Source organism: Sebastes fasciatus, chromosome 8, assembly GCF_043250625.1.
Source record: "Sebastes fasciatus isolate fSebFas1 chromosome 8, fSebFas1.pri, whole genome shotgun sequence".
Taxonomy (NCBI): Eukaryota; Metazoa; Chordata; class Actinopteri; order Perciformes; family Sebastidae; genus Sebastes; species Sebastes fasciatus.
The window spans coordinates 5495892-5518000 of record NC_133802.1 but is presented as its reverse complement, the minus strand read 5'-3'; the positions used below and the strand labels follow the sequence as shown (position 1 = coordinate 5518000).

The following is a 22109-nucleotide window of genomic DNA, read 5'->3' as shown; positions in this document are numbered from 1 at the left end:
TGTAAAATGCTTAGACCACACCACACTCATAAAACATGCAACACTTCCCTTCTCCGGATGGATGAGCTCTTGAACAAAATGTAGAGCATCAAATTTCAAAATAAAATACGAAGAAGTGTTTTGCTCAACCTAATCTTAGTGTATCAGTCTATGCCCTTATCTATAACCCCTATTTATTAGGGCGTCAATCAATTAAAATATTTATTAGATTTAATATCATTCTAATATAAATATATAATTGGAAATCAATTAACAACACAAAACAATGGCAAATATTGTCCAGAAACCCTCACAGGTACTGCATTTAGCATACAAAATATTCTCAAATCATAACATGGCAAACTGCAGCCCAACAGGCAATAACAGCTGTCAGTGTGTCAGTGTGCTGACTTGACGATGACTTGCCCCAAAACTGCATGTGATTATCATAAAGTGGGCATGTCTGTAAAGTGGAGACTCGTGGGTACCCTTAGAACCCATTTTCATTCACATATCTTGAGGTCAGAGGTCAAGGGAGCCCTTTGAAAATGTCCATGACAGTTTTTTAGCATAAGTTTGGAGCGTTATTTAGCCTCCAACCTCCAAGCTGGTATGACATGGTTGGTACCAATGGATTCATTAGGAAGTTTCATATGATAGCAGTATCTTTACTCTACCTTTAAAACTGGGCCCGCTACAACCTCCGAAATATCGATTGTGTTAATGTGTTAAAGAAATGAATTTACGTTAATGCGTTATTATCGCGTTGACTTTGACAACCCTTATACATACACCTTATAACACCTATGTACTGTATATGTATATGGGAGATGTTTTGATATATCTACTCCTACATCTTGGTATTTTGGCTAGCCAAAGCAACTCCCTAGTATCTGTGCAGAGGTCATTATAGATTCACTCTTTGATAAGTTGTCAAAGTCAACATGCACGTGTCAGAGTCCACCACTGAGGAAATGTAACAACGTGAATTTCAGGTTGCTGCTTTAGCAAAAGGCAGCAGCACCGCTAGCCGAGGCGGTAAAGACTTAACAGTATCTGTGCTCCAGTTACCCTCCAGCGCCAAACAGAAACAACATGATATACAGAGCTTAACTGTTTTTTTATTAGTTTTTGTTGGATTCTGTTGCCCGAGCCAGAGCAGGAGAAGAAAAATGTCTTCAAGTGTTAGCGGTAAGAAACAACTACAGGTGATGATCGAGTAAATGAAATTTAACCCAATGCATCGTTTGTATATGACAACCACTGTTATACACTCCTGACTGAGGCTCTGATTGCTAAATGTATATATAAATGTGTATAGTGTGGCCAGTTAGCAGAGCGAACATGGGGATGGTAATTTTTCCGCCAGACTATTCCCTACTGCAGCAGGAGTGACCGTTGCTTGTATGCTTGTACTGTATTTCAGTGACACATGTGATGCATATTATGTTTATGATGCCTATTGCTTTCAACAGGCCCACGTGACACAACCAGTGAAATACATCCCTTCTGAAGCGGAGCTGGCCTGGATGTTCACTACTTACGCAATGCAATATATTGACACGGTGCATGGCTCTTTGAGCAATTTAGTTCAGTATGACATTTTAAATGGTTACACTTTGAATTAATTACTTCGTCCACAGGCACAAACATGCATCTACAGTACATATAAGTACAAGTAGAAAACTTTCTTTGAAGTTTCTCCTTTTCTCCTTTGCTGCAAATAGCCCTCAGGCTTTGATACTGTACATGCATTAACCATCCAAATTTAAGCGCTTCAGCTCCGCTCCCTTCTTTTCACGCCCAGTGTGCGCTGAACAAATGTTTGAAGGAGAAAATTACATTCTCCCCTTCTTCGTCTTTCATGCTGCTGAGTGTGAAACCACTTCCCCAGATAATGATGAGAAGTGAATTGGAGAGAGCTAGGGGGTGTGTGTGTTTGTGTGCGTGTGTGTGTGTGTGTTCAAGAACATTCCCGCATGGGAACAATTTTGAAGCATGTGTGTGAGAAATCTGTGCTTGTGTGTGGATTTGCTTTCAGGCAGTCATGCAACGGACTGTAGTGGTCGACAGATATAGCGGGTTATTAAAAGGCGATATAATAATGATAGTTTGGAGCAGGAAAAAGCCGGTCGCTGATTAATCGGTCGTGCATTCATGCCCCCCAAACCTCCGTATCGAAGTATGAGTGCAATTTCATGGGGTCTTTAACTGTTGTTTAGATTATTATCAGGAGTTAATCACATACACACGAATATTTTCAGCAAAAGTGGCCCGCATGCAAAACGGTGATGTATAAAGTCGACCCACGAGCATATTATTGCTGTGTGTGTATGATCTTGCAGAACTGCGGACACCTTGAGCCACCTGCTACTTGTCCTTTATGTCTGCCTGACGCCACAAAAGGAATACTTTATCATAATTGGGAAAGAAATGTGCTTTCATGCCTGCATTATTAGTGTATGTGTGTGTTTATTGTCTCTCTGTACGTTCATGTCAAAGCTGGTGGCTGTTAATTGACACTGATAGGGGACTGAATGTGACGGGATGTTGTGTGTGTGTGTGTGTGTGTGTGTGTGTGTGTGTGTGTGTGTGTGTGTGTGTGTGTGTGTGTGTGTGTGTGTGCGTGCGTGCGTGCGTGTGGATGTTATGTAAGAGTCAGGTTAATTTTGGACACAGGCTGTTATGGAAATTAATATGATGAGCAGGAATAATGTGTGTGTGTGTGTGTGTGTGTGTGTGTGTGTGTGTGTGTGTGTGTGTGTGTGTGCGTATGAACGAGGAAGAAAGAAAGAGAGAGAGAGCCTTCAGCCACAAACGGAGAAGTAGATGGCAAGGATAATGGATTTGTGGGAATATCTGCTGATGATTGGTTGAGCTTCCGCATATAACTGACAACATTAGTGGGAGCTTTTCGAGTGAGCCCCTAGGCTCAGATACACAACTGCTGTGTCTCAATTCCACACTACATTCTGACCTGTGTGCAGTTTACGTATCCTCATACAAGAGTTTGTATGATATCTTATGAAAAGTTATTCCTCGTTTTTCGTGCGTTTCGTGAGAATGTCCAGCAACACGTGTCAATTTCTGCTTGTTACATGAATACAGTCTTTTCAAAATGAACTTCCGTCTTCACAGGAAACAACTTGGTTAGGTTTAAGCATCAAAACTACTTCAGTTCAGTAAAGGTTATGGTTTGGGTTGAAATATCTACGGAATTGGCGTAACTTAAATACAGAAGTTATGTGACAAATAAGTCAACGTTTGGGTTAAAATAACTACGGAATTGGCTTTACTTAAGTATGGAAGTTACGTGACATATAAATCAACATTGACTTGGGTGACGTTTGAAAGTCTAGTGTTTTTTGACCTGACCATCCACTCCAACTTCCTCCCCGCGCAGACTTTGTCGCTATTTATACTTCCTGGTTCACGATTACTTGAATTACATACAAATTGATTTTGTGGGATATATATGATTTACAGTGCATCACTTTTCGGAGGTATAGCTACGAAAGGTGTATGAGAACAGCCTGGTGCAGTATATACTATATACTAATCTTTATAGTATGCTGTTCTTGCAGTAAGTACACAAAAAAAATCAACATACTTTACTGTTTTATGCTTAAAGAAAATGGCACAATATATGGGTGCCCTTTACATCAATTAAATTGCAACTTTAGAATGTCACTGCCAATTAAACTTCACAAAGAGAAATAAGAGACAAAAATGTTATGTTTTGTTGTTTGTTTTTTTTTAAGAACTTTCTGGAGCCACCTCATCACCAATTTGCCTTTTATCTTAATTTGTTCCAGCTACATTTCCATTGTGCTTGGCATTGTGGGACAGTAGTGTGCATCAAGTGCACACAAGTATGTATCCTGACTTTTTTATTGCGTACTTCATTTTGTCATGTTTCAAGTGTGAAAACACTACATGCTCAGAATAAATGTGTAGTATGGAATTGGGACACAGCTTATGTATTTCCCTTCAGAGGTTGAGAAACTACAATGAGATCTAAAAGCTAGTGGAACAGAAGCTAACCCAGGTATGGAAAAGGGAGATCTTATTCCGTCTCCTCCTAGCATTAACTCTCCTCTTCGCACAAAAGCGTAAGAACAAACAATACAAGCAAATTAGGTTATGAACATTCATCTCTTTAAATCCCTCCTCCAAATGATGTTAGGCATGCACTGGCACGACCAAAGATGTAACAATAAGAAAATGTAAAGTGTGTTAACACCGACCATCTTCCAAAGTAGACAGCAGACAGATGACGGGATGATGCTATCAAGACAACAGGGTGCTATCACACCGGCAGTCAGCATCTCTGTTTGATCCAATAAGCACTCAAACGTTGCCCGCTGCTAATTTCATCAGAGAGACAAATGCAGAGTTAATGCAGGTTGCACTCATCGTCAGGAAATGACTGAGTGATAAAGTGAGGAAAGCGGGAGATGATGATAATAATAGTGAAAACAGAGTGAGGGGAGGAGGCAGATAAACTACACTTACACCACATGGGCGAGGCAAAGGAGGGAGGGAGTGACTGAAAAAGGATTGTCTGAGAAACGAAACATTCATGTTGGCAAACACTGGAATTTGAACCAGCTTGACAGCCACTGTTCTGGCACTGAACAGTAGCTCTGACCTACCAGTGGATGGGTGCAAGATAAAACATTACCTCTATGAGGATACTAATAACTAGGGCTGTCAAAGTTAGCGCGATAATAACGCGCCAACGCAAATTAATTTTAACGCCACTGATTTCTTTAACGCGTTAACGCAACTTGAGATTTTTAGGTTGTAGCGGGCTAAGCTAGTGAAGATACTGGTATCATATGAAACTAGAATACCTAAGGAATCCATTGGTCCGGAAGGAGGCTAACTAAATAACTCTGCAAACTTGCTCTAAATTTTGGCGAGGAAAAACTGGCATGGCCATTTACAAAGGGGTCCATTGACCTCTGACCTCAAGATATGTGGATGAAAATGGGTTCTATGGGTACCCACAAGTCTTCTCTTTACAGACATGCCCACTTTATAATAATCCCATGCAGTTTGGGTGCCATGTTATGATTTGAGCATATTTTTTTATGCTAAATACAGTACCTGTGAGGGTTTCTGGACAGTATTTGTCATTGTTTTGTGTTGTTAATTGATTTAGAATAATAAATATATACATACATTTGCATAAAGCAAGTCTATTTGTCTACTCCCATATTGATAAGAGGATTAAATATTTGACAAATCTCCCTTTAAGGTACATTTTGAACAGATAAAATAATGTGCAATTCATTTGCGATTAATCACGATTAACTATGGGAATATTATGCGATTAAACGCGATTAAATATTTGAATTGATTGACCAGAACATCTAGTGAGGTACATTGTACAGAGAGAGGAAAGCACCCAGACAAGGACTTTATACGACTCCACCGAGATCGAACACGTCTCCCAGAAACACCATTACAGTTCTGAGAAACCCATTAGATTTGCTTCTCGGCATTGGCTGATGGGATAGTCAACGCAGTTATCGTCCACTACATTTACCTCTCGAAATAAACTATTTCAGATGGGGGATGCATTTAATGATTTGTAATATAGTGTTGGCAGTGTTACAGATGGTAATGGTTTCTCCCTGGTTTCTCTTTACAATACCAATCATCAGTCACCATCGTAGTCTTGCCTAGTTTTATTTTTTGTTTCCCAAAAATTTTAATTGCTGCTCCAGATCTCACGATCGCTGTCTTGAGGGAAACTTAAGCAAGTCTCTCATCGTCTATTCATTGTAGTGAAACATCAAGGGGACAGAGAGGGGGGATGGCTCGTTGCAGAGCCTTAGTTAAAGATCCTTTGCTAATGTGTGAGTGTGTGCTCGACGATATGAGTGTGTGGGGAGCAACTTGGCCCTTTCTATGAACCGTGAGAGGAGACCATGAGGGGGGCTCATTAAGGACGAGGATGTAGGGATAAAACAGTTTAGGCATCATGCCAGGACTTGGGGAGACTGGATACCAGCTCTTTTGAAAGCCTGCTGATCTTACGTAACAACGTTTTGTAAGGATCCCCTTGTGAACAGAGCAGCGTTGCAGTCACATTCTTGGAAACTGAAGAAGCCAGGCACCGAGGAAGCAAAGAAACTCACTTTCCCATGAAGCACTTGGGCACAATGCTGAGCTTCCTGCGTCGATCCTTGATCAGGTGCCGACTCTTGGTCATCATCATGTGGTAGAGCTTTTCCCCCTTCTCTGCAATCATCACATAGGCGTCCCGTTCCATTCCCAGTTTGAGACCTACGAACAAAAGAGGAAAACAAGTCAGATCCAAGAGGATTTGTCACCCTTCCCATCAGTGGATTGAGACTCAACAATACACTTTTCTGTAAAAACAGTGACTGTATCACTAGAAAAATACAGCAGACCCATTACTGGACACAAATTTCAACTTGCTTTCCACAGCTCTCTACACGTGTCAAAGCTAAGAGGCAAAGGCTGTCATGGTGCAGTTAGAAGAGACAAACGGGCCTTTGCCTGGACGGCCCGGTTGTGTTCTGGTATTGTGCAGATGGAACGAGGCCAGGAACAGAGCACGGCGGCTCGGGTCTGCCACAAGCTTCTGAAACAAACCCAGATGTCAATCTCTCCTAGACATGTTGTTTTGAGAATAAGTAGAGTTCAGGAGGGCAGTGTGATCCTGATCTGGTTTCTGTGTTGGTTTGTTGACTATTATTCCTCTATTGTAAAGCAGAACATGTGAGGGCTCATTGTAAGGCCTGCCGCCCCAGTAAAAGCTCTCCAGTGAGTTCACAGTTTGAGCTGCTTAACCTCGTCGTGGGGTTTGATGAACTTCTGAACCTCAATGTGAGACTTTCTGACTCGGGCAACTCAACTCTGCTGCACTGCGCCTCCCTAAGCTTCTTAACTCTACTGAGGGACACATCAAGCCGCTGAACTCCACTATAGAATATCTGGATCGCGTCGCGATACACTTGACAGAGAAAACATAATATATTTGTGACACCTGGAAACAGATCTAACTTGGGATCATTGCAGTGGGCAACTCCGGGGTCTGAGAAGTGAAGCCAATACGAGTGCCTTAAAACTGCATTCTTTCTAATAGCCAGCAGGGGGCGACTCGGAGGGATTTCTCACACCTACGATGCCGGCAATTCAACATGCTAAATCTGCCGAAAAACCTCAGACACAGGCAGCATAAAGCAGGCGGTGAGGAACACACCACAAAAACTAGGTCGACAGACGCTCAGTGATGGCCCCAAACTGTGTCAGGGCCTTTAGGGCGTGGCTACCTTATGATTGACAGGTCGCTACCACGGCGTTGTCCGGTCTGGGAGTTGTCTGTGTTTTCATCTTTCATCTTTTCACTGTGTGTTTTCAGTTCATGAAAGTTAATTATATCTAATAAAAATAGAAAATAAATAATAATAATAAATAAAATTATATCTATATCTAAAAGTACCTTATTGAGCGTTCGGTTGTCGGTGACTACGTCCACTTCTTATGTACAGTCTATGGATCTTTGTCACTTGTCAACCACCTTGCTTTCTCTTTGGGCAGTTGACAATTGGCCATTGTTTACCATTGTTACAGTGAGCATTGCTGATTGGCTTATCAGCCTAGCGAATCAGTGAATTCACCTTACTCCTTATGTTTTCGGTTTGAATATGGTAGGTGACTTTATTTGTCTTCCTGGGGTGTTTTTTTGTACTACAATTACAAACTGCTGACTAGTTATTTCCTCTCATGCAGCCGTAGAACAGAATGTGCATATTTGCTTTCTGGTGGCTTTGAAGTGACTTCATCTGCAAATTCGAGCAGAAGAAAGAAGGAAATGTGCGGCATCGGAAGGCATTTGATCACTTGGTCTTTGTCACTATTCCTTTGAGGTCAGCTTGGAGTGCCAGGGTTATGGCTGTGAGTTGCAAGAATCTGGCGATACGATACACATCATGATACGGGGGTTACGATTCAATATATTGCGATATATTGCGATTTTTTAATCTAATTTTTAGGAAAACTGTCGTAGTGTAAAGAATACAACACCATATGCATAAGATCTGAGTAAAATAAGTTTTTACTTTTGACGCTATCAGAACAGTGGGATCTGTATTTACATTTATAATAGTCCCTGTAACATCATAGCACTACTTTGAGAGGGCACGTACACTGAGAGGGCGCATCTCTTTGCAAATTAAATTAAGTATTGACTGAGTTAGTCTTTGCATGTTAACTATTCATTAAAAATTGGTACAATGTTTTTGAGAATCGATTCAATTCGATATTCAATCAAAGCCAGGGTCCTTAATATTTTCTGACTCTTTACACCGTCCAGTACAAACTCTGCAATACCGTTGAAATGCTGCATTATGCAACTTATAGCATTCAAAGTTAGAAGGTCTGTGGTGGAAGTCTGAGCAACTGAAAGGGAGAGAGAGGGGCGAGACAAACGGCTAACTCTTGAATCCAGTTTTCCCATCGAGTCTTTGGGGCTGTGCACTGGCAGCCCATGATGGAGGTGGGGTTATATTACATTTGACAGCAGCTGGAGTCGACTTAAACAATGAGTGTCATTGAACAACAGACGGGGCCTGTCCAGCGAAGAGGCCCCTCAGCTTCTGTTCCAGCTGTCAGAGTTTGTCTTGTGCTGCTCCTCGTCTTCCGGCGTTCACTGGCACAAGCTCGTACCCGATCGCATTATCTGAACCACGCATTTTCCCTGAACTGCCATGAAAACGGTGATAAGACAAAAACACCTCCAGCTGGCAGTTGTTGAACAATGAATGTCTTTTAGGAGAGCCACATGTCCAGAATGGGGATACATGGAAAAGGTCACATTAAACAAGGCGTGTCAGGAAAAGCAATAATGCATGAAAAAAAAAAAAAGCTTTGCCAGGATTTATTGCAGTAAAACTTTATCATGTTGCTGTCTAGACTGTTAGTAAAGAGGCTGAGAGAATGGTAAGCACACTGAGAGCAGACTATACTGTAGAGGGGGTAACAGAAAGGGAGAGTGTGGGGAAATTGGGCACTGTGACTGATCTGGCATCTGTTAGCCTCAGGTCGATTTCCGCCGGGTTGAAACCAAACACCACAAGCTGCAGCACACTCCTTCGTACTTATTCCTACTCTGAAACCCTTTCATCACGGGATCAGATGCTGATGACGTCGAACTCTGCTGCGGATGCTCACTTAATGTAAAATTACAGAGAGTAATTCGCAAAAATGCGTCTATGTTGACAGTTGTACTCAGCCAACGCGCATGTGCAGCTAAACCGATGAGCATTTTCAGCTCAAAGGTTTCAATTAGCTTTAGCTTTAGGCATCCAATTTTGATTTGTTAGCCATCAATGCTATCAGGTGACCTGTTGTGTACCTCCCCAAATCATGTTAAAGCCTTTCACACTGTCTAATGCACACAACATAACAAAGACAGATGGCCAGCCACTGAACAGGTGGGGACACATTTTAAGGCAAAAGAGGGATGTCTGAAGGAGCAACAAGAATATCAACTTGCATTACTAATCTCAAATCAGTGGACGTGGTGCTGTGCAGGGCTTATTTTTACCACCAGTGAAAGAAGTGGATTTTTTTTGGGGTGAGACTAAATACACTTTTGATTTTCTGCACACTAATCCAAAGCTAATTGTCAATTTATTATATGGCTGCAAAAACAAACTGCTGAAATGGAAACGACTCTTGTCTTCGAGTCTCTGCAAGACACTTTATTCTAGTAAAAATAGATTCAGATTAATTTAAGTGTGTTACGTAACCGAGCTTCACTTTCTTTGACAAGCTTTTCTATTTTAAGCATTTGACCAAGATGCTGTTTTTAGCATATTTGTTGTTTGTGAATGAGACATTTGACTCATCAGTCGCTTCACACGGAGGGCTTTGATTAGTCTAATACCTCTGCTGCATTGATTTTTCTTGAATGTGATGAAAAGATTGTCTCTGCTTAGCGCACAGGTCAACCAGGCTGACTGTAGACGTCATGTCACCTAAGCCTCTGTTGATGAAACAGAGGCAGGCAGCTTGTTCAAGGTGGGACACAACCGTAGGACACAGACACTGCATCCAGGTCAGAAGCACATCCACAGTCATTACTGTGAGCCAGCTGAGGGAGCCTGGATAGCAGAGGAGCACTTCTATACACTCAGTTACCAATTTATTATGTACACATGGTTAAAACTAATGCACTCTAATACAACAGTCCTGAAATACATCCCACCCGTGGCAGTGCTGAAAGTGGGCCGGTACTCACCAGTACACAGTACCGGCACTTCTTCATTTAACTCCTTGGCGTACCGTGACTTTTTCTTTCGTACCGGCACTTCTTACAAGCTGCTGGTAATCCTGTCTGCCCTCTCCATATCAGTTTCTCTGGGAGATTCATAATGGCGATTCATAACGGTGCAGCGCCAACGTATTTTGCGCTTATCCTCATGACGTATGAACATAACAGCTATGTGGAGAGCATCTGGACGAGCCGACGCACGGCACGGGTGAGGGGGAATGGGGAGGGAGGGTGAGAACAAGGGCGCTGTAATTTATTGATACAATGTTCACGTCCTTTTTGTAAAATAATTAGTGAACTGTTCGTCAGAACTTTTTTTATTTGTGAACAAATATAATTAATCACACATTATTTAAAACTTTTCTGAATCTGCTCTTTTAGGGCAAACATTTCTAGAATTAAATGTTCAGACGTAGGCTCTGATACGTGTAAGTAATAAAATAATTATTTAACTAGTAATAATAATGGTCCAAAATGATGTAAAATTGAACACGTTTTGCGTCAAAAATCTTAAAATGTTCTTGGGGGAGGACTCCAAACCCAATATCTCCTAGTATCTTTTATTCACTGTATAAATTCAGAATGTGTCTCTTTATCCTGCTGCATAATATGTAGAAGCATCCTGACTGGGACACTGCTCCTGAAACCTGAATGATCTCCTACTGTAGGTTACAAATAACACAGTAAAGCACTTTAACTATTAACACTGAACACACCGCCTTAACCCTATATTGTTCCAGAACCCAGTTGGAATATTATTGGAGTATTATAGGCCTATTATAGAAGATGCATAGCCCAAGTATAGTAGTAAAAGCTGATTATGACTGACACAGTATAACATGCTTAAAGAAATAATGAATAAATAAGAATAAGTCGCAAGAAATTGTTGATCCTGGTCGATACACCCGCCAACCCTGTGAATAAGGGTATTGATTTTTTTCCACTTCAAGCACTGACCTGTGGCAAGTGTATTTCATACAATGATCTTGTTGTGAGACACTGTTAGGTATGAAATAAATAAATAATTGCTCACACCCGTTAGTCCCCTTGTAAAACACGGTCGGTGGTGCCATGTGTTTCAATGCAGGACTACAAAAACAACAGAATTTTCCATGAGGGGAACTCTAGTATATAAAAGGATCATTTCTGGTTTCGCGCTCACAGGCCCATAAACCAGAAGTGCCATAAATTGCCTTTTAAAAGAGCGTTACTCACATTCTCTCTGCTCCCGTTCCCTCAAGATGGCGTCCAGCCACTTCTGCTTGTCCTCTGCATGTTTGGCCATGCAGACAAACCACTTGTTTTTAGCGGTGTTGTGGATTTTCCAGCCGTTCGTCACTGTGTAGTTGTTGCTGTGATAGTCCGCTGCAAGGCAAACAAAGTAATTAGTAATTCATTTTTAAAATGGCAGAGATGTCATCGTGAATAGCATTAATATACTTTATTATAGAGTAGGGTGAGCTATATTATTTTTTTTTTCAACATATCAGGCCTTTATTGGAATGGCCTTTAGTGTTACACTTAAAACAAATAATCTCATTAAAATAAAATGTGCTACTGTTAATTATCTCGCTGGTTCACAGTTCTTTCCCGAGCTTGTTTTTCTTTCTCCTCTCGTTCTCTTTAAGCGTTTTCATTTTGAGAAAATTAGATAAAAAAACACAGACACGCTCGTGCACTATGTCAACAGTGACCTCAGTGGGAAGTAAAGAAAAGTAGTAATGAGTGTAATCAAATCACACTTGCAAAGACGTTGTATAAATTAGCTTTAAAGTAGGACTGTCAACCTCCTTCTCGACAAGCTAGTACGACATGGTTGGTACCAACGGATTCCTTTGATTTTCTGTTCTCATATGATGCGATATGATCTTCACTCTAGCTTTAAAACTGAGCCCGCTACAACTTCTGACATATTGATTGCGTTAATGCGTTGAAGAAATTAGTGGCGTTAAAACAAATTTGCGTTAACGTGTTCTTGTCGTGTTAACTTTGACAGCCCTACTTTAAAGTCATCTCTAAATACGATTTAGCACTCTAGCAATGATTTACAAGCCAATTAAAAAGATAAACATGATGCACCGCGCGAGCAGTGAAAGACCGTCTTTCCACTGACTCAACAAAATCTCTCCTCATACCCCTTTCTAATTTTATCATCCATTTAGCTGCAGGTGAGCAGCTACTGAATAATGAATGGCCGCTGGTAATGGGGTGCATTAGTCTCACGCTCAGAGGTCATATAAATAGATGTGATACTTCAGGCTCCGCAGGGAGCAGCTCCTGCTGATCTGGGAGAGCAGGAAACTACGTTTGGACACATTACTACTGTGTCCAGTGTCTTCTTAACAACTAGGAGGGAAAAGATGGTTTCTCGTTAAATTTTATGTAAGTACATGCTGCGATCTGGTGAGGTGGCATTTATCAAGACAGAGAGGTGTATGAGTCAGTGAGGAAATTTGTAATGCTTGCAAAGGTGAACAGCTTTCCACTTTCGTTCACAATAAAATAATCAAACCGGCTGCTAATTGAGTCAGCTTCATCATCTGATCTAAGTGATGTAAGGTAGTAATGTAATATATATATGGAATCAGGTTTATCTGTTATTAGCATTCGCAATTAAAAAAATTGTTTCCGTTCGAGCTTTCAGCAAATAACCCCAGATACTCCAACACTTCATATCTTATACACTCAGTAATCAGATAACCTGTCTTCTGCGAGTTCACACATGCACGCTTTTTCGATGCGGGACCCCTCAGTTCTGCGAATACGGCCTGTTTTTCTTTGTGGTTTCCCCTTTAGCAGCCTAAATGTGACAGCCAGCAGCCAACGTGCAGAAAAAAAAGGTCATGTGAGCTTGCAAAATATTCTGCCCGCACAGAAGAGACAAGAAAAAAAAAGAGGAAACATGTGAGCGAGAGGAAGACGAAATGTTTCTACCAAGCCCGGCGCGGTGCCTCGCAACAAAACCACAATAGCAGAATAAGCTGGCTGTATAACAACAAGCCCACAGATGAGACGTTTATCTTTGGCACTATATATCTCAACTCATCAAGTTTATCGCCCGGCTCAGTGTTGCTTTTGCACTTCAGATTTGTATCCACGCCTCAACCTGTTACTGCCATCAAAAGGTGGTACATGAGGTAGCGAGCTACATCCTGTTTGAAACTAGGTGCAAGTTAAACACTCCACCCAAACTGTCAACAAGGTACCTGATTCATATCCAACCAGCAGATTCTAAATGGCACAGTTTCATAAGCAAAATTGTGAAATTATAAATGAGCAAAAATTGAAAGTAGTGTTAATTAGGGCTGTCAGTCGATTAAAATATTTAATATTTTTTGCCTGCGGGGCCAAACACAAACCTGTTCCATCTTCCACATTTTCCACCTCCATAACCTCAGTGTTGATTCGGCCTCTGAACACATAGAGGGGCCCGTTGATAGACTTGGTCCTCTTGGTGGACTTCTTTCCAGAAACCCTACAAAATTGGGACAACACTGTGGTTACACTCGGCAGGGAAAACATCCGTTGACGCCGGAGCCGCAGTAAGAAAAGTGCTTTCATACAGACACGGCTATGGGAGCAGCAGACACGTGTAGTTGTTTCTGTTTTGCTTGCATACTAAAATCTGTCTACACAAACAGGAATGTGCACATTTGCTCCAATTTTCCGTGTCTGGCTTCTTCCCAGTAGTAATTTTTGAATGCTTTCTTGTTCCTACTGCTTTGACACGCTGTTGTGGGATATGTGCTGTATAGGTGCCCGGAGGTTAGCCTTCCTCACCTGGACTTCCTCTTACAGTAAACCAAAAGATTGTCGAACAGGAAGAAGACACGTTCCTGGATATTGCCTGCTGAGATCTTCAGGAGATTTCCATGAAGCAGCAACTCTGTGCAGATATCGGTCAGGTTGGTGCCCTGAAGAATAAAAACAAAAGATTGAAAAGGAGATAAGCTACTGACATTATTACTGTAACAAGCGTGACACAACTTAAGATGGCCGATGTTTCCGTCACGGTCATGTGCTCAAGTTTATTTTATTTGAGCAGAGCAGGGAAACTCTGACAGCACTCTGTCTAAATCGGGGAGTTGCAAAGAAAACATTGTTGTCTGTATCAAAACTTGAAGAGTTCACAGCCTCAGCGAAACAATGTGGAATTCAACTTTAACATTGTGAACAATTTTGTTTTCATTCCATCGTCAGCGATCGGAAGGAGTAAACACAGCTGTCCCCCACCCAGCTTCCATTTACGCCCAATTATGCAACACTGCAAAATATTAACTGCATACAGTTCACTGCCAGGACAGTTAGCCTCTCGCTAGTCAATCACTGTGTGACAGGTTACAGTGTTGTCAACACAGAGCTGCTGTTTTACGAGACTGTAAAACACTATCGTTTTTTAATAAACTCTTAAAATCTGGCGGACCCGGCCGCTATTCAGTCTTTCGGAGGTTGTAGCAGGCTCGCTTTTAAAGCTAGTGAAGCTACTGGCATCATATGAAACTAGAAAAACTAAGGAATCCATTGGTACCAACCATGTCATACTGGCTTGTCACAAAGGAGGCTAGATAACGCTCTAAACTTACACTAAACTTTGGCGAGGAAAAACTGTCATGGCCAATTTCAAAGGGGTTTCTTGATCTCTGACCTCAAGATATGTGAATGAAAATGGGTTCCATGGGTACCCACGAGTCTCCCCCTTTACAGACATGCCCACTTTGTGCTAATTCCATGCAGTTTTGGTCAAAAAGCCATGCCGTTTTTTGCATGCGGTACAAATGTGTTATTTCACCTATTCTAAAATGGTGTATTTGAATATTTCTGCATACTGGTGTCTCTAAACAGTCTTGGAATTACATAAATTGGGTATGACTAGATAGCTGAGACTCTTGTGGATCAAATGAGCCCAAGTCCCAATAAATCACAATATATCCCCTTGCTTACAGTATCGCAATATATTGAATCGTTACCCCCTGTATCATGATACGTATCATATCGCCAGTTTCTTGCCAATACACAGCCCTACTCAACATTACAGCAGGGTTGTCTCAAACTGGACCTTTTCACAAATTCATAATGTGTAAGCACCAAAACATTAAAGTGGTATCCCCGCAAAACTGTTACCTTGGCCTACATAGCTATGGTTTCCTGTGGGGCTCTGGAACAAACAAAGCTTTTTTATTCTCTTCTCAGGATGTAAAGACATGTACGCGCAGATACATGCCTGCATCCATACACATAAAAAATATAGCTGTACATGCATAGAGGAAGGAAATACATGACTTATGACATAGTACAGACTGTGGGTGGAAGTGCTTAAGCCTTATTCTGATCCCTGCAGTGAAACCTGATCATATGTTTTGTACCTCTGCCAGGGCAAAGAGGAGATTCAGAAATTGTGATATAAAAGCCTCGTCGACTCTCCTGTACGTACTCAGGAAGATGCGTTGTGTTCCTCTGCAGCCCACCACCTTCACAGGACGTGCTCGAGTCTTTCTTAAAAGCCGTTTCTCGTCGGCTATCAAATACACCGCAACTTGTTAAGACCTTTTCTCTTTACGAAGCAGCATGAAGCAAACCCACAAACACCGGTGTGTTACAGTCAATGGACTGCTAGAGCTGAAATGAGCACAATGTTTCTCTTTTCAACATATAATGCCACATTTTCTGTATTGAAAGGTCTGAATTATATGAATCATCAAAGATCAAGAGGTGTCTGAGAGCGTTCTTTCTCATTTTGAACGTATGTCGGAAATTTAGACAATGAATACTTAGAAAAGTGACTATGAAACCTTTCAGTTCATTTGTTAATGAGGTTATTGACGTCATCTGGAACTGTTGATTGACCACAGCGTGGTGTCTAATTAACCTTTTCACAAAGTGGCTGAACTTCAGGGCCAATTACTTAACATTATTTAGGCGTCATTAGTTTGAGAAAATCATTTTCAGCGTTTTCACATTTCCAACTAGACAACAGAAACCGCTTTCACTGATAGAGATACACGCATGAGCAGCCGTGCATTCACGTGTTCCTTCCCGATTTGTGGATGACGCATGAAACTATTTCCTGCTATCATTTATAATTCAAAACAGCCGAGGAAATACTAAAGGATTTAATTTAACATGTATTTCCTAGAGTCCATGAGCAGGAGTATCTGCCCAGTGCTATCAAAACAAGGCTACTAAAACATAGAATAAAACAACATCTAATTACTCATTGTTAAACGGATCATTCCACTCCAAATCATCTGGAACTAAATACACCCATGTGCCGACTTAGGCCAACACCCCCCCCCCCTTTCGGCTCGTCGAGTACCCAGCACCCCTCACTGCACATATACATTAGATTTGGACTTCACTGTTGTCTTTGATGTTTCTGACACGGGTCCACCAGAGACCTGTGGAAACCCCCCGCAGGCCGCGCCCACTCTCAAGCGTCCATAATTGATTCCCATGAGTGTATATTTATGACGGATGTTCATCGCTCCAGAGTTCGTAGAGAGAAAAATGATTCCCCGAGCTTTTTCTTAAGGTGCATACCGACAGGGTCTGGGGAGAGGATCGTGTTTCAGACGATTGATTCAACCTCGTGTTAACTGCACTAACCCGAGGTGGGGGTTGGCATGATCCTGTGTATGAGAATTCAGACGGCGCGCTCGTACCTATATGTGTCCTCTTTTAGCATTTGTAATGTGCGTTTGCAGGCATGTCTACGCTTTCCTGTATTTATAATGTATATGAAAGCGTACAAGTGTACAAATACACAGTGGCGGTGTGTATGTGTGCACGCGCGTGCACTGTGTATCTGAGCGGCGGTAATGCGTCTGAGCCTGATTCGGCACTACTGGCGGCGTCTTCCATTAGAGCTGGGGGTGATTAGCCTGGAGAGTGGCTGGAGAGAGGAGAGAAGAGCAAGGCTAATGCTGTAAGGTTGGAGGCTCTGTGGGGAGGAGGGGGCAGGGTCGGGGTGAAGTGCCTTTCTGAGCTTCTTCTGAGTTGTTCAGAGGAAAAGAGCACAGAGAAATTGCCTGTATAGAACACCAAAAATGACAGTCGGAGGTTTTCAACCGAGGGAATCAGACAGAAATTCATTTTTAGAAGTGAAAGTTGGATCTTGGCAGCAACTTCGTGGCTGTGGTCTGTTTAATGACTAATCTGAGGTCAATAATCATTAATGTTCAAGCTGTTTGGGTCAATCAGCTCAACATTAACCTCATTACCAATCTGAAAGTGACTCGCAGGGATACGACTCGCTGTTAGGTTTGCATCTAACAATTATTTCCACTATTCATTAGTAGTTCCATCTAGGGCTGTCAAAGTCCTATCGTGTGAACGTGATAATAACGTGTTAACGCAAATTCGTTTTAACGCCACTAATTTCCTTAACACATTAATGTAACTTGCGATTTTTAATTAAAAAATTAGTTCCTAAAATGAGTCTTCTATTTCATTGTTTAACTATCAGTCCAAAACTGAAATATATTACATTTTAAATTGTATAAAACAGAAATGCAGCACAAGTCTTCACATTTGAGAAGCTGGAACAGGAGAACGTTTGATAGTTTTGCTGGAAAAAAACACAGTTTTTTTCTCAAAATAATTGAGTAAATTTCTCTCGATCTTCTGCTCTGTTGATTGGCTAATCGCTTCAGCACAACCCGCTGTGGTCTCGGGTTACACTAGAGACGTAAAGTAAAAGACGGGGGACATCGTGGTGGCTAAAGCACAAACCATGGAACAGAAAGATGATTGATTATTCATCACAAGAGGGACCAGAAAATGTTCTGTTTGGTCTTTTTACTGTCAATATACACAAGCTAAATAACCAATTACCAGGGTCAAATTGTGACATTTTTCTGAGGGAAAGGGAGAAGAGGGGTCTGTTTTGGCAAGCAAATAGTGGGATGTCCCAGTGGGGCCCACTCTCTGGTTCCATCCTTCAAAAGGTCCCCTCATATAACCCTCCCAGTGCATGTGAGACTAGCACTCTGCTTCCTAGGTCTCTTCTGATTGGGCAGTATGCCTGTTGGCATCCCCCGTGGCACCCTGTGTGGGTGGATTGTCCCATTGGTGCCTGCTAAGACAAGGCCTCTGTTGTGGTGGGTGAGGGAGGCGTGAAAAATGCACTGGACCCTTCGCTCGGCTCCCAAGCCCCGTCCGTGGCCCCTGTGCTCAGAGCAGTGATTTGGCAGCAGAAGTGCCCAACTCTTAAGATAGATGAAGGCCGTGGTGGTTGAGGTCTCTCTAAAGTAGGTTTGGTTTTGTTTGTCGTGGTTATGTTACAGGACTTTCGTTTCTTCCTTTCACAGAAGCCTTGTACGAATCAAAATTGCTCTGCTCTTTCTTTCCTTCAATTTTTACCCTCTGAATGTCACAGCACTGCCCCGAGCCATTTAGTCACCATCTTTCAGCTCTCAAGGTTTCACCTTTCAAACAAGCAATAGCTGTTGTCCTGTCAAACTGATCTCTGTCTTACCTCCATGACTACTGTCTGACCCTTTCTCAGGTTACATCCACACTAATACGTTTTAATTTTAAAACACAGAACTTTTGCTACGTTTATGCCTAGCGTCCACACTACTCCGGCGTTTTCGAGCCCCTAAAACCGAGACGTTTGAAAATGCCGCTGACCCAGTACTTGGTATAAAACTCCGGGGTTGCGTTTTAGTCTTGACGGACAGAAACGGAGACCTTTGACACCCACGTTCGCTTCTTGACTGGGTCGTATCAGTCATGACGTGTCCTTCCCTGATTTGTCACAAATAGGATAATGAGTTAAAAGCGTTGCTGACCTTCTGGTCTATGCTAGCAGCTGTTAAATTCTGCATTTTATAATGCTACCACTGCCTATATGCACAGGAGGCCAGCTACGATCCGCTGAGTTATAGACGTCTCTTTCCCAATGTAAGTCTATGGGAAAAAGTATTTTTGGGCCCAATGGCATCACGTGACGGACACGGACGTTGTAGTACCGCTGTTTGGCCACTACCAAAACTTGCTTCACAGCCCGGCGCTCTTCCCAGAGGGCTTGATGCCCAGTGTACGTGAATGGTCATGTGATATGTGTTTTCAGGCTTGGTAGTATGGATGGAGATTAATTCTGAAACGGCCCTAAAACGCTTGTCTGGACGGAGATTGTGCGAAAACACATTAGTGTGGACGTAGCCTCATTCCCTCTCACTCTAAAGTCCTTCTTGCTCTCACCTCCCAGCCCTCGATGTGGGACTGCAGCTGTTCAAGCGCCTCCAGTTTCTCCATCTGCCTCTTGGTCTCATTGATGTTGGAGCAGACAGCCTTCATGGCTTGCAGAGCCTCCTCCACTGCGGGGTAGTCGGCGTGCTTCTTAGGGGTCCGCTTCAGCAGCTCCTAGATTGGGGAAGGGGGAGTTTTAAAACAAAAACTGTAGAATATCCAGAAGGAAGCACATAGAAAAACACTTTAATCTTAGAGCAGCATAAAGTTCTGTGACCTATAGTAACAACCTCTTCTACGTCCCAAACTCGCCACCCGCCACCCCTGCAGTTGACAATATTAGTGCGGGGAAAAGATTTGGTGCCTTGAAATGCCAGGAGGTATAAAGTTTTTGCGAACAATATAAAATGAGTCAACACAGACATTATGATCTGCACTAGCTATCATGTTAGTTTGGTTCTTTAGATTGTCTGTGATATGTCAAACAAAGCTGGTGTTATTATCTGATGACAACATCATGACGTCAGTGCAGCAGTTGTACGGTACCTTCAGCAGCAGAGGGTACTTGCAGATCCTCTGAATGGGGGTGAGAAGGTAGCCCTCCAGGGGAATATCTGTGCTTTTCTTCCCTCCGAGTAGCATACAGTGCTGAAGAAAAAACGCAAAACAAACAATATTATATACCAATGTTCACCAAGGCACATTAAATATCCATCCATCCATCTTCAACCGCTTATCCGGGATCGGGTCGCGGGGGCAACAGCTCCAGCAGGGGACCCCAAACTTCCCTTTCCCGGGCCACATTAACCAGCTCTGACTGGGGGATCCCGAGGCGTTCCCAGGCCAGAGTAGAGATATAATCTCTCCACCTAGTCCTGGGTCTTCCCCGTGGTCTCCTCCCAGCTGGTCGTGCCTGGAACACCTCCCAAGGGAGGCGCCCAGGAGGCATCCGTGCTAGATGCCCGAACCACCTCAACTGGCTCCTTTCGACGCAAAGGAGCAAGGACTCTACTCCGAGTCCCTCACGGATGACTGAGCTTCTTACCCTATCTCTAAGGGAGACGCCAGCCACCCTCCTGAGGAAACCCATTTCGGCCGCTTGCACCCGCGACCTCATTCTTTCGGTCATGACCCAACCCTCATGACCATAGGTGAGAGTAGGAACGAAGATTGAACGGTAGATCGAGAGCTTTGCCTTCCGGCTCAGCTCTCTTTTCGTCACAACGGTGCGGTAAAGCGAATGCAATACCGCCCCTGCTGCTCCGATTCTCCGACCAATCTCACGTTCCATCGTCCCCTCACTCGCGAACAAGACCCCGAGATACTTAAACTCCTTCACTTGGGATAAGGACTCATTCCCTACCCGGAGTAGGGAGTTTTACATTAAATAGTAAAAGAAAAATGATTATGTGTAGCATCACACGGAAAGTAGAAGATTCAGCCTGTCTGAAATGCAAGAAGTACGTAGTAAAAATAAAAGGAATGGATAAACAGAAAACCTCTTAATGTTTTATCAGTTGCACATCACACTCTTATATTTAAGTTAGGTCTGTCAAAGTTAACGCGATAATAACGCGATAATAGCGCAAATTAGTTTTAATGCCACTAATTTCTTTAAAGCATTAAAGCTATCGATCTTTCGGAGGATATAGCGAGCTCAGTTGTAAAGCTAGAATGAAGATAGATGTCACACCAGCTTGTCGGGAAGAAGGCTAAATTGCGCTCCTAAACATATAGCCATTATCATTGTTCTATGAGTACCCACAAGTCTCCCCTTTACAGAAATGCCCACTTTATTACCCAAATAATAAGTTGATTTTATTACCTGATTACTTTTTTAATCAGGAACAAAAAATCTAATATTTCTTCATTGTTTTTTCAACGTGCATCTTGATTCAGTTACAGAGTAGAAGAAGTCCATTTAACTTTTCCCCTTGTTTTTAATTATCCAACACATCACCGGTCTATTTTAGTACATTCACAGCTGTTTTCATCGCTGTCTCATACCTCGTGTGTTTTTTTCAGCAATAAACAGACTTTAATTGACTATTGTTGTCATTTCCATTCAGTCACAGTCTGTTGCACCGGCAGCAGATCTATAATAGGTCCAGGTGCAGAAGAACAATCCGTCTCTGTTTGTCTGGGAGCAAAGCCTTAGGTGTGCTACATTTTCCATATGTCCACTAAGTTATTAAATCTGTATGCAGACTGAGACATGCTCTTCATTACTAAAAATAATGCATGTGTAGTTATGGAGCAAATGCTTCGCTGCCACTGAAATAGCATTTGTGTATTCAGTCTATTGAAAATGAATAAATATTGATTTATGCTTCATTATATTACAGTATAGGGAACTACTGCTGTTACCATAAAATTATTTATTAATTTAATTAAATTGTTACTTGACTTCTGTGACCTCTCCGCACAACCTTGATATTTGAGATTTAGATTGACACGGGTGCATTTGAACTAGGGCTGTCAATCGATTAAAATAGTTCATTTAGATTAATCGCAAATGAATCACACTTTTTTTATCTGTTCAAAATATACATATATAATGTGCTGTATTTTCTATTGTGTCTTGTTTTTATTTCAGTATCTCAATTTACGTGAATGCTTAGTATGT

The 22109-nt window shown here is 42.1% G+C and overlaps 1 protein-coding gene across 2 annotated transcripts in view; it reads right to left on the bottom strand.

The window, feature by feature from the left end:
- prex1 (phosphatidylinositol-3,4,5-trisphosphate-dependent Rac exchange factor 1) overlaps positions 1-22109 on the bottom strand; it is a 109761-nt gene that overhangs the window by 51010 nt on the left and 36642 nt on the right. For both annotated transcript variants that reach the window (XM_074642925.1, XM_074642926.1), the window contains exons 5-10: positions 20030-20131; positions 19496-19657; positions 14075-14208; positions 13654-13769; positions 11510-11659; positions 6129-6276 (exon numbers count right to left, since the gene is read on the bottom strand). In XM_074642925.1, coding sequence (XP_074499026.1) covers positions 6129-6276; positions 11510-11659; positions 13654-13769; positions 14075-14208; positions 19496-19657; positions 20030-20131 — 812 coding nt within the window. The remainder of the gene's footprint in view (positions 1-6128; positions 6277-11509; positions 11660-13653; positions 13770-14074; positions 14209-19495; positions 19658-20029; positions 20132-22109) is intronic.